At 38.1% G+C, this 13,049-nt stretch overlaps 1 protein-coding gene across 2 annotated transcripts in view; it reads right to left on the bottom strand.

The window, feature by feature from the left end:
• The window catches only part of RASGRP1 (RAS guanyl releasing protein 1), a 42,618-nt gene that overhangs the window by 20,698 nt on the left and 8,871 nt on the right, over positions 1-13,049 (bottom strand). For both annotated transcript variants that reach the window (XM_055809847.1, XM_027782681.2), the window contains exons 3-4: positions 3,285-3,390; positions 1,077-1,139 (exon numbers count right to left, since the gene is read on the bottom strand). In XM_055809847.1, the coding sequence (XP_055665822.1) occupies positions 1,077-1,139; positions 3,285-3,390 (169 nt within the window). The remainder of the gene's footprint in view (positions 1-1,076; positions 1,140-3,284; positions 3,391-13,049) is intronic.

Raw genomic sequence — 13,049 nt, forward strand, 5'->3', positions numbered from 1 at the left:
GATACAAAGGCAATCACCATCTCTCGCAAGATGCTCAGCCAGTATCCAAGCAACAGCTGCTTTGGAATGACGAGCCCCCAAGTTTTTATTGCTAAGCATGATGCTGTATGGCATGGAACACCCCTTGGGTCAATTCAGGTCAGCTGTCCTGCCTGTGTCCCTTCCCAACCGCAAGCTCACCCCCAGCCTACAAGCTGGGGGGGGGGGGGGGGCAGTGTAATCACTTTTCATCAACAGCTAAAACATTAATGTGTTTTACTCACAGATGCAAAGCGCAGCATCACAGGGGCTGCCCTGAAGAAAGTTAACTCCTCCTCAGCCAGACCCAGTACACCCATGCATGTAAAAGTCTGTGCTTGTTGGAAAAACGGAAATGCACATTCTCTTGGATGCATGTATATATGAATTTGCCAAGAAGCAAAATGTTCCCAGACCACATATAATACCAAAGCATTCTGACCTAACCAATAATTTGCTTCGAGATAATAAAATCATCATTTAAAATAAATTTTACTTTCCTAACTGTTACTACTTACATCCCACTTTGTGTAAAAAAGAGATATTATATGCTAATCTATTACCAGAGTTGCATCTTTATTCCCCCTCTTCTGTTTTCTCTAAAGTGAGATATCAAACTTTACTAACCTTAATTAAAAAAAAAAAAAAAAAAAGCGCGCAATCCAGGATCATTGCAAGTGACTAAGTAGAATTACTAAGAATTACCTACCAAATACAACAGTTTTGCTTAATATTAGCTGCACCATCCCACTTCATTTTCTTAACAGACCAATATAATAAGAGACACAATGCTATCAATTCCTGAGCACTGTCAATTTTCACTGATGTTTAAGATACAGATTCATACAGACTGCTGTCCAAAATTGTGACGTGCGCTGACTTCAACGGATCTGTACAAAGCCGTTGGGCCTTTTTTTGTGTAAAGCTGCTAAAGTGAACTTAGAAAAGCTGAAACAGTATAGCTGTTTCTCTTTTTAATGTCAGCTTAAGATGTAAAAGTGTTCTTATGTATGATACACGGATAGCTGCAGACTAATAGCTACCAAGAATATTCTTACCTCACAAAATAGCATATCTTTACACACAGCATTGAAGACTTATTTTCTAAAGCATTAAGATAGGTAGAAAACTGTTAAGGAAAACCACATCCATTCACATGATATGAAACATAACATGCTTGACACTTCCGTACCTGTAAGCAACAGGAATCATTCTAGTGATGGCATATAAGACAAGACCAGGGTTTTACACAAGTGTATACAAAGTATATCCCAAGATCGTTAGCAAAAGTTTATTGTAAATATGACTACTATGAGTAATACTGATGTGGCCGCCTAAGTGCTGAGTAGTGTTGAGTAGCAAAATGATTCTGCTTTCTGCATGTGTTTCTTTGCAACATACCTCACAGTTTCTAATAAAACTCATGCACTTGCACATCTCACTAAAATTTGAAACAGTAATAGCAAATTTATCAACTACTACTTCTATGAAAAACTCCCATTCAGTTAATTATGATTCACTGGAGTTTTTTTAAAAAAGATGCTATTTTCTTTTAAACATAACTAGTGGCATACAATGGTAGAAAAAAAATGTGAAATGCCTCTCCTTGCTAACCTCACCTTTCTAACTACACAACAGTTTTCACTTGACTTGCTGTGACAACTGAAAAGAAACACACATATTTTTAGTCTCTTAGCTCTATAAAACATGTTTTGATATTGTAGCCATTGTCTTTTAAAGACATGTAAAATCAATTTGGGAAACGTATTATGCATATCTTGATTCTTCTGCTGTAGATTACGTACGTATTATCAGTACTAAAAAATATAACTTAATGAAAAACCTTGTGGATCCTCCTACAATCTGACTGAAATTAACTGCAGCCTAAATCTACTGCAACTGACAGGACACACCATCCACAATTTAAGCACTCACATTACAGTCAGCCTAATTTAAGCACTTAGAACTAGCGAGGTCTGAGTTAAGTTCCCAAATCCTTTGAAGGGTCCTGAACTGAATGTCTGAAGTTAGATGGCTTACAAATCATCCATAACCATCTAAAATCATTCACATAATTTAGGGCATGGAAACTAGTGAAACTGGGACATTTGCAAGGATTTTGAAAATACAAGAGCCCAGACTACCTGAAACATTCAAAACTGTCTTCACCTTTCAGTGTCTTTACAGGGAGCTATACACAGACTCAAAAACCAACCTTGCAAAATATGCAAATTTGATAAAAGTTTGAATCACTTCTCTGACTGTAGAAAACACTACTTCTCAGAAACACGCAATTACTTTCTTCCATTTTCGAACAGCATATGAGCCAAAGTTAAACGCAACGCTACAGCATAGTTGTAGCTTAGCACGCTTGGCTAACACTTGTGGTTAGATAAGGAGCAGGACAGTCAAAATACAACACTAGAGTAAAGCTCTGTTGTAAATGATGCTGCTTTTAAAAGCCAGTAAGATACAGAGTTTGGGAGAAGAAAGGAAAGGATTATCTAAATTAAATTTCACCAAAATTGGCTGGACATTCTTAGCATGTCAGGTCTGCCTCCTGTACTGCTCTCATCTAATTAGGAGTAAACACTCCATAAAGCTAAGAACTCAGGTAACATATTCCACAATCGAAAATTCCTAAGAAAGGCTGATATTGCCAATATGACCTAGTAGCTTTGTAGTGAAAAATCTAATGAGCCGGAAACACACATGTATGAGTCCAGGCAGTCACCTCGAAACAGGAACAAATAGGAAGGAAAAGCTTATGATTTATTTCAGTGCATTGGAATGTTGAGTATGTGAGTTAGAAATCATATCTGCTGAAAATTTCCTTTCTAGATGATACAATCAGAATATTTTCAAAAATTGCACTTTTGTTCTTTGCTCTGCTGCTTGTACGGAGGACAGAAAGAAAGAAATCTGAAATGTAGGCCCAGGTTCCCAGTACCTAACTGAGGAAATACATTTATCTAACACCTGCTAGATATTCCCTCCACAGCCAATGGAGGGTCATTTAATCTTACGTTAAATTGGAGTTTCATCACTTTCTCTGTGGATGGTAAGCTAAACCAAAAAAACAAAAAACCTCAACCCTAAACCAAACAAAACCGCACGATACAACCAAAAACTGTATAGAACAAGTATATTGTTTAATCAGTGGAACAGTAATACACCCATAGATTAAATATTCTCTACTTACCCATTTCAAAGTTGTAAAGCTATCTAATATTACCTTAACAGCAGCTGAATATTACAAAGGATATAGATCAATGAGTTTCTGGAGCATGTCTGCAGAAGAGATGATAAGTTGATGCATGGCCAGAATTATCTTTAGCAGCTGGTTGTTCTGACATGCATTTCCTTCTAAATCTGAAAAAAAGGAGTACTCATATTGAAATCTTGGTATACCTTGGTAAACAACTTGCAAGAGGCTTTTTCAGAATACTAATCAGGCCTGCTCACTTACGCTATTTCAAAGACAGCAGTAACTTACTAACTTAGGAGCGCATCATTTTTCTTATGAGAGCTATATAAGAACTGTATTTTACTACCAGGATTTTGAAGACTCTTACCCACCCCACCTCCCAAAACAAAACCCACAAAAAGGCAAGCAAAACAGTAGCTGTCTCAAAAGTATTCAAAATATGCAGGCAATTATACATGATACAGCAACGCACTTAAATGCTTAGCTTTAGGCAGATAAGCATAACCTTTGAAACAAATTAACGAATTGCAGAGAAAAAGAATTCAGTTACTGACCCATAGAGTCAGTCAGTGGCATGACTGAACTTATCAAACAGAATGGCAATATTCTTAAGTGTTCAAGAGGCTTTTTGTACTGCTGACACGCATAACACCAAAGTACATGCACAGATTAGGATCTACACCTAGATGTGCATGGAAGGAGCTACAATGTCTGCAGAAGTCCTGAGATTAATCTGTGCAGACTCCCAGTGGCGGACCTAAATGTCCTAACACATTTTCTTGAACTACGCATTACAAGGATTTCACTTGAAGACTGTTCTTAGACTACATCTATCTTCTGGGTCTTGTGAGGTTTTTTTCCATATTCAGAAAAGATCAAGGACATCAAATGTAGCAGAACGTTTCAAAGTTTCCATTTCTGTAACACAGTAGTGAAAGTGTGTCTAAGTATTAACAGATTATGTTTTTCTACAGCATGCTGCGAGAACCTAAGTAGCTTGAATTGGAATTAGACACCCTTTCAAACACAAAAGAAAATTCACCTTTTTGAATAATTTTAAATACACTGTCCTCTCTGAGGATAAATATAGTTATCACTTAAAATAGTAGTAACTAGAACAATATACAGAAGCAATGTGCAATAAGGAAAAAATGGAAGAGGTAGGTGAAACAGCAGTTTGCAGCGTATGAAATGGCATCTATTACTAGAGGGAAAAAAAACCCCCATTTTTAAATTGCACAAAGCCAAAAACGTACATTAAACTTAGATGACTTACAAAACAAGATAATTGATGTTAGCCATTGAGCAAAAGTTTCCATGCTTTTCTACAGCAAGGTACCAAATGTGAAGAAAGAAACCCAGAGCCTAGGTGGTTCCTTTTGAACAATACATTGGATCTTTGGTAGAATGAGTAAAACTTGATTTCCTCTAGATCTATCTTCTGTATTCTTCACCCCCATGATAGTCCTATTCATGCCCTTAATTACTATACTCTCCCCTGAAAGTCTTTTCTTTCTCTTCCCAACAACAATGCCACAACTCCTTACTGACGCTTAAAGCGATCAGCTACGCAAAGCAATACATGCTGTGGCTGAATGCAGGCTGACTGGCCAGACAGCAGATCAAACCAAACCAATGCTGGGCTCACACAGCTGCCCCTATACCAATGTGAGCACTGATCTGGACGTCACTCTTCTACACAAGCAATTCTTTGAGATTCCTATCTTTCCATCGAATTTAGTTTAAGCTGACAGCCTGCAGAGTAGATGTCATTTAGTAGGAAGGTGACTCAGAATGGCCTAGATCTGTAGTTTACAAGTGAAGCTATTGTTTCAGCTGACTGTTTGAAGCCCTGAAAGCAGAGTATGTGCAGGGTATCATATATCTGGTGTGGGTAACTTCATTCTTCTAGCAAAAGCACAGTCAGTTTGGAGGAAACTCAATACAATAAATAGTATTGAAATATCCTACTACAGCCAGCCTCTCAGGCAAGGCAAGCAGAGAAGTCCTGATCACTAAATTCTGCCAGACCTATCTGAACATGCAGCAAGCCACTCAGCACTGTCAAACCCAGAATAAGAACTTTCTGCATCTGGCAATCTTCAACACGGAACATGAGGGACCATTTTCCGTACCTACAATTTAAGTTTAACTACAGAAGGTAAGTAGTAATTCTACCTACAGCAATACGGGCAGGGGGAAAGTCTGCCCATTCTACAGCCCCATAAATGGGAGCAGTATAGACCCCATGTAACTAAAAGTTCTTGATCTGCCTTTTGACTTACTACAGGTTCTCAGTTTTATAGCATGAATCAAAGTTTATGCATTCCTTGTTCATGTTCTCACATAATTTCATTCGTTACCTAAATAATCTTTCTGGGATGTAAACTGCCTAGGTATCACAGCAGGTGCACTGAGGGCAAAACAGCAAAGCATCCAGCCAGAGAAGTGGGAAATTTGCAGAGAAAAGCTGGGCCAACAGGGATCAATACTTATTCGTGCCTTTAGTATTTGGCATTTTGTACTCTTCCGTGTCTTCAGGAAGAGTAAAATTGTTTTAGGCCTTGCATACAGACACCTGTATCAATTCTCATCCATTTTACAACACTTGGCTTTCTGCCAGAGCCTCCATCCAACAGCTCTTGTTTAACCAGAAAAGTTCAACATATGCTTAACTTGGAAGCCAAATGGTTACATGCACACATACTATTAAGTATATATAGCTGTAATTAAATCACCAGCTTTTCAGAAGTGCTCAGTATAGATATCTCCAGCTGTCAAAGACAGCAAATAACTCTCCTAGCAGTTTCTCCTCTGTACATTCCAAACTCCTCTGCGATGACACAACACAGGTACCATTTGGCACCAGGTTCCAGATTGAATACCTGTCCTCTAGAAAGTCTCTTTTCCATTTTACAAAGATGCAGAGAAAAACAGTATGCTCTCCTTACTATTAGTGATTAGGTCAACACATTTATGGTATTTTTTTGCATAATAAAAGTGCATTTATGCTTCACAACATCCAGACCTCATTATCCCACAACAGAGACAGATAGACTTCATTACGATGACATGCAATTATTTTGCACGCATCAAAGTAGTACTCAGTTTTGTGCTATCCATTATCTTGCCCAACTAAAAGGCTCATATCCACAAAAAAAGCATTGTATTTGTGGTAGCTTAAAGACCAAAATAAACCCTCTGCAGCAAAAACACCTTAAGGTCCCCAGTACACTTCAGCACTGAGCAGCAAGCCTGCATGGAATTGCAGCAGCACACAATTTTACAAACACATGCAGTATCAAACATTTAATGTCGTCTTCCTGCCCAGTTTTAAAACGAAGTACTTTTCAAGTGCATACACCATGATACAGCAAACGTTACTAAAAAGAAAAATACTGATTCTGACCCCTCGTCTATTTGTATTTCACAAATTTGCAATTCATAAAAAATCCATGGCGTTAAACAGGTAAAAAGGGGCCTTAGGTGAGAAGAGACTCCAGCTCAGGTTTGGTTTCAGAACTGTCATTGGGTCTTTCACATCTCTGACCACCAGGTCACATCTTTTCAGAAAGCTAACCTGCCAAACGTAGTCATGTATAAGGAAGTAACAAAAGTTATGGTAAACTATCTTTGTGCAAACGGCGGAGCCAGTAAGAGGGCTTTCCTGACAGTGTTGCAAGAGTGTCTCTGAATGCCTCTGCAGCATTCTCTTGAACCTCCAGCAGCTTGTTTTAAAACTTTGAGACTCATTTTCATTTCCGTTCATATACCTGTTTCTAACCACACACTCTGCTGAGCAAAAACCACTAAGTGAATACTAAATAAAGTGGAAAGGGTGTGTTTCAGTTAGTCAATTTAAAGCAAGCTGCAAAAAAATGCATAAGCCTCTGCTTTGTTTCACTGCAGCAAAATACAAATAACCCACAGGTTATGGTTACAAGCTTATCCTCCTGTATATGCCCTTATTGTACTAAGATGTTTTAATATATATTCTCTGAAACAAACAAGGAAGCAGGAGTTGAATATACTTTTCCAGTATTTAGAAATGCAGACATTTAGGGATAAATATTTTATTATCTAGATAGTTACACTAAAAACTACAATTACAAAAGTTCCATTGCATATGTGACCCTCAACACACAGGGGAAAGAACATCCTAACCTAGGCCCATCAGTCACTCTATTGCTCAATCCAATTTGTGGCACCCTGTAATTCGTAATGTAGAAACAACTGAAGTATCACTTGTTCCTAGAATAGTTGAAAGAATCAAACTACTCAAAAGCCAATAAGCAAGGCTTCAAGAGCAAACTGCCTGCTTTTCACCAGGTACTGATGGCCATGAAGCCTGTGGTAAATATACTTAGCAGAAAGAGTACATTCAATAGACAAGATTGTTGTACTGAGACTTTCCTACTCGGGTGCATTGGTAAGGCAACTGGAAGAATACCAAAGATGTCTTAACTGATCTGAATTTTGCAAGAATGAAAAGTTAGCTTTTCTAGGTCTAAAAGGCCTTTATTTTATAAGCATTGTTTTTATTTCATAAGCAGGTTCCAACTCTATCACCTAGTGCACAACTTGAAATGAATCAGAAGTGAATCACAGAGCACGGACATCACGTGATCAGTGACTAAGCTACTAAGAACATCTTGTAAACTCCCTGAAGTGTTCCAGTGGTTATCAAAAAGAAGCACAAAAAAACAATGCAATGCAAGGAAGCATCAGAAATTGGCAGGTGGTCTTACTAAGTACAAAGCTGAAACTTGTGGGTTGCTATACTGATAAGCTACATAGAATTCTTCAAGATTTCTACAAAGTTTCTTTCTGGTGGCTTAAAGAGGATGGTGTGGGGATGGTGTTATAAATCTCGGCAAAGATCACTAAAGCAGCATGGGATTTGAAAATCAGGGTAACTGATATTCTTGAGATCTCAAAGACTTTCATAAAACACAGATACATGTATGAAATATGGAGGTACATGTGGGAGTACACGGTAGGGTTTAGTGACTGAACAGAAACAGCCATAAGTCAATATCTCTGCCCCACGTGCGAAGTGCAGTACTAACAATAACTGTAGAATGGCCAGAAGCAATCAAAATTGAATGAAATATTTCATGAGTATTTCACTGATACTTCCTGGAACATACTTTTACAAACAGGAAACACTCTGTTCCCCTTCAGCTTAAAACTTATGCAACACATAGTAGTCTTCCTACTATAGGCTTATTATTGCCGCATTGGAATTTGGTACCCTGTAACAGAGAGGCAGTCATTTAACTCTCTTCATTAAATTGATCACACTTGGTCAGAATCAGATTCATAAATTATGACACCTGCTCATCAGTTATGACACCATCATTGAGGGTCAGCAATCAAATTCAACTTAAACTAGGGCGTTCACTTACTGAGTTGGAAATAGCCTTTATTTTTTAATGACACCTGAAAGCTCAGTTGATGGCAGAAATCAGGGCTAGGAGCTAGTGGACTCTATTGCCTTGCCCCAGAGCAGAATCAGCTTTCTCAAAGCAGGTATGCTTCAGAGCCAGTATGCTTCACAGCCAGTTTAATTTGTTGTTAAAATTCTACAGTGATGAGGATTTCACAGCCTCTGTAGGTGACTTGTTCTAGTACTTGAGCATCTCTGTCATTACAGCGTTCTCCTTACTGTCTAATCAAAGACTTCAGGCAACTTGGACAGCTTAAGCCTGTTTTGCCTGGCCCCCAGCAGACAGAAAAAACATTCTCTTATCAATATGTTTCTAGATCTCTGGTCAACACTGAATCCTTTTCTGAACCCTTTGCAGCTTCCACATTTATGAAGCAAACCTGAATGTAGTACTCCAGAGGAGGTCTTAGCATCAGAGTTAGATTATTTTTAATACCCTGTACATAATACCTTTATATACATATGCATTTTTATACATGCAAGTGTACTTAAATAATATGTATATATACTTAAACAAAGACACACACACACATGCATGCATATACTCATCTCCTTGAAGTTTCTGCAGTGCTACATCAAACCATTTGCCATTTTAAAATCCATCTTCACATTAAGATTCTTCTCTGCAGAAATGCTGTGTATCAAGGACTTTACCATACTGGTTTTACAACCTGTTACCCTAAGCGTAGAACTTTGTATGTTTCCTTAATGAGCATTTCTGTTTCAGATCATTACTTTAAGTGCTTAATATCTTTCAGAAGTAACACCATTCAACATCCTTACAAAGATGATGTACTAATTAGGTAAAAGAATGATTGTTTTAATTTAGCTGCAGCAGAAAGCAGGTGGAGTCTTGAGCTCTCCCCCTTACCTTTAATTCTAGACAGGATGGTGGTGTTCCCCCTCATGCAACAAGAATGTTTAGCAGACAGCACCAAAACACTTAGGGAATTGAGCTAAAGCTTTTCTTTCTGTCTTTTTTTTTTTTTTTTTTAATTGGCTTATTGTCCATACATGCTTGCTTGCAACCATTGAGTCATACAGAAATTCATTTATACAAGTAATTGGTCTTAGGAGGAAAACCTCCAAAATTAAAATGAGAACAAATCAGTATTTTTCCAGAGAGGAAAGCATCATGCTATGTGATCAATCCTGCACCAACACAACTCTAAAGAAGCCAAGTAAATACAGAAGTTGGAAGAAACCCTATAAACTTGACGTTTCTTCAAGTCTACTTCTCCCTTCAAACTCTCTACAGGAGTAGGGGCAGGGGGGCACTGCTGCTTCTCCAAATACTCATTAACAATACAAATATATCCAAGACACAAGTGAGTCAAATATGCTTCCAAAAAGGATAATAAGACTGTTCTTTGTGAGGGTAAGGAACATTAGGGGTAAAAAACCTCAAGGGAAAGCCATTACCCTTTCTCAGAAACAGCTTTTGGAAAGCTACATCTTGCAAAAAGAGCTCTGGGTGGGTAATTCTTTGAAATGAAAACAAGATAAAAGCTCTTGTCAAGGGGAAATGGGATGATTTTGAGAAATTAAAATGTACTTTGAGAGAAACCAAATGAAATGTGGGTGGAAAGCATTCCATTAGCCTTGGAAATTCAGATCAAGTACACAGAACAAGTTAACATATACCCCATACATTATTCTACAGCATATTTAAAATACTGATTTTAGCAAATTTAGATGAGAACTTTTTAACCAAATAGTCTTTTTCTCTAAAGCCTGCAAAACATAATTTGTGCGTTCAAGACTTTTTTCAAAGGTCTAAACCATGATACCAGAGCCACATGCAGCTTCTGAGCTGCAGGCAGCTCTTGAATAATTCAGGTGTAATGCCTGACAACACAACTGTCCTGGCATAAGCACTGATGGTCAGGACAACGGAGACTCCCAGAACAAAATCAAGAACTTCTGAAGCCAGTATCATTATTTGACCACTGAACCCAGATGCATGCTTAGCACTTACCCATCCCACAACTGCAGTGTGCTATAATAAGCTTCTAACTGCATGATTGATCCTGGGGCAGCCAGTCGCCAGTCCATGGAAGCACAAAGGTTCAAATTTTAACAGACTAGCACAGACCAAGCTGCTTTCCTCCCAGGGACTTGAAGATGTTGCAGATCACTTAGATCCCAGTTCTGAGCCTTGATTTTCATTACTGATGCACACTCCAGCTCTACTCCTGCTCTAGTATATCTGACTGTTTCAGGTTTCCCTCCCTTATATACCTAAGCTTCCTAGTCTTTTCTCTAACTTGCAGGTATGTTTCTGGAGCCAGTGTTTACAGACTCTCCGGAAAACTAGTTTCTAACCCAGCAGCTGGGGCATGCCTTCTCACACAGCCCCACCAGTGAGTAGGCTACAGGTGGACAAGAAGCTAGGAGGCGATACAGGCAGGGCAGCTGACTCCAACTGACCAAAGGGATATTCCATACCGCTCCATACTGGGCTCAGCAACAGAAACTGGGTGGAAGTTTGCCAGGGCTGCCTTTGCTCAGGGACTGGATGGCCATCAGTTGACTCGTGATGGGTGATTAGAGTTTTTCACATCACATGTTTTTCTTGGTTTTGTTTGGGTTTTTTTGGTTGTTGGGTTTGTGGGTTTTTTTAAACTTATTAAACTGTCTTCAACTCAACTCACATATTTTCTCACTTTTACCCTTCCAGTTCTCTCCCCCATTCCACTGAGGGGGCGGGTGGAGGGGTGTGTGTAATCAAGCAGCTGTGTGATGGCTGATGGCTGGGGGTTAAACCACAACAGATCACCCTTAAACTGAAACATCTCTTGTTCACCATGGACCAAAAGAACCAGTTAAAAAAAAAAAAACAACCCGCAGCTTCACTCTAAATTTAAAACATACCTAATCCCAGGTAGCACTATCAAATATCTGCATACAGAAGAAACTGCCCAATTGCTGATTCAAGCTAGGGGCAGTATGGCAAATTTTCATCTGAGAAACATTTTTACATGTGTTTAAATGTAAGCGTTGTTGGCCCCACTGTATCACTTGGTCTAGCACTGAACAAGAGTATTATGCCTCCTAAGTATTGCTGCAGGGCATTTCTTAACATCACTAACAAAGGTATCTGATCATTTTCTATGATATTCAACCTAAACAAGTACTCTTTTTTTTTTTTTAAAGTATACTTTTAAAAGAGTAACACTACATAGTGGAGATTGTCTTCTTTCCTCCAGGAGAACCAGTTATGTTTAACGTCAATCTCACTCATACCCAATGTGAGTATTCTTTTAAAAAAATGTAAAGGTTAAAAAAGAAAAGAAGCTTTTGACATCTCACACTGGTTCTCTGTCAGAGAGGTTCCATATTTTGTATTTTGAAAGAAGAATATTATGGCATACCTCTAAATGATCTTTCATCACAACATAGGTGGCACAAGGCACTGAATTTTGTTTAACATGACCTCTATATACATTTGAGTATTAAAACTGCAGTGTCCCTAAAGTCATCTCCAATGCAAGTGTAATCTTAATATGTCCCAACTGAGCTCTCTCTTATCTTTGCCTTTTGCCAGTTGCATTTGCACCTTTTTACCTCGGTAATATGGGGAAAAAAAGTGGTATCATGTTTAAAAAGATATTTGAGCTTTTAATCTCCAGACTGTCCTGCATAAAAGAAAGATGTACTGAACTATGTAACAGCCTAAGGGAAGCCCTTTCTTTTTCAGACTTTTAAAAAAGCAATGCAAAAGTACGTCTTCACACTTGGTGATAATGCAGCAAAACACTGAAAGACTTCACACTAAAGCACACACAAACCAAACCAAATAACAAAGTAAAATGCGGAAGCCTGAAGAACAAGTGACTGACTTCTTGCTTTAACTTCATACACAGATTGAGGAGAAGAAAGAATTAAAGTCATACTACATTCTCAGAAGAATGAATTATTTTCTATTGCTGTGGAAGTTTTTTTGCATTGCTAAACAATAGTTTGGGGTTTTTTTTTTCTGAAGTCATATTTAGAGGCATGAAGGTAGAATTTTCTGTCATATCCCTTTAGTAACTATAAGTAAATGGGAGATTGCTTTATAAAGCAAGAAGCCTGAGTTCTGTTCTTTTTAAAAAAAAAAACAAAAACAAAACTTGTTTCTTGACTTTGGAAAATTATATTGAAAAGACTGGAGTCAAATTAGCTAAATAGAACTTTTAGTGTATATATATATAAAGATATCTAAAGTTTCTTTTCTTTGGGAAAACTTTTTCCACAGACATCAAGTTACAAAAGAAATCTATTTTCGTTTTGGCACAATCACAATTAACTTTAATAGTTAGCTGAACAGCACTTAGTATTCTCCAGAGCAGTAACTACTCTTCTGTTCCCACAATGTCATGCATTCTCCAG

Source organism: Falco peregrinus, chromosome 1 (genome assembly GCF_023634155.1).
Source record: "Falco peregrinus isolate bFalPer1 chromosome 1, bFalPer1.pri, whole genome shotgun sequence".
NCBI classification, from domain to species: Eukaryota; Metazoa; Chordata; class Aves; order Falconiformes; family Falconidae; genus Falco; species Falco peregrinus.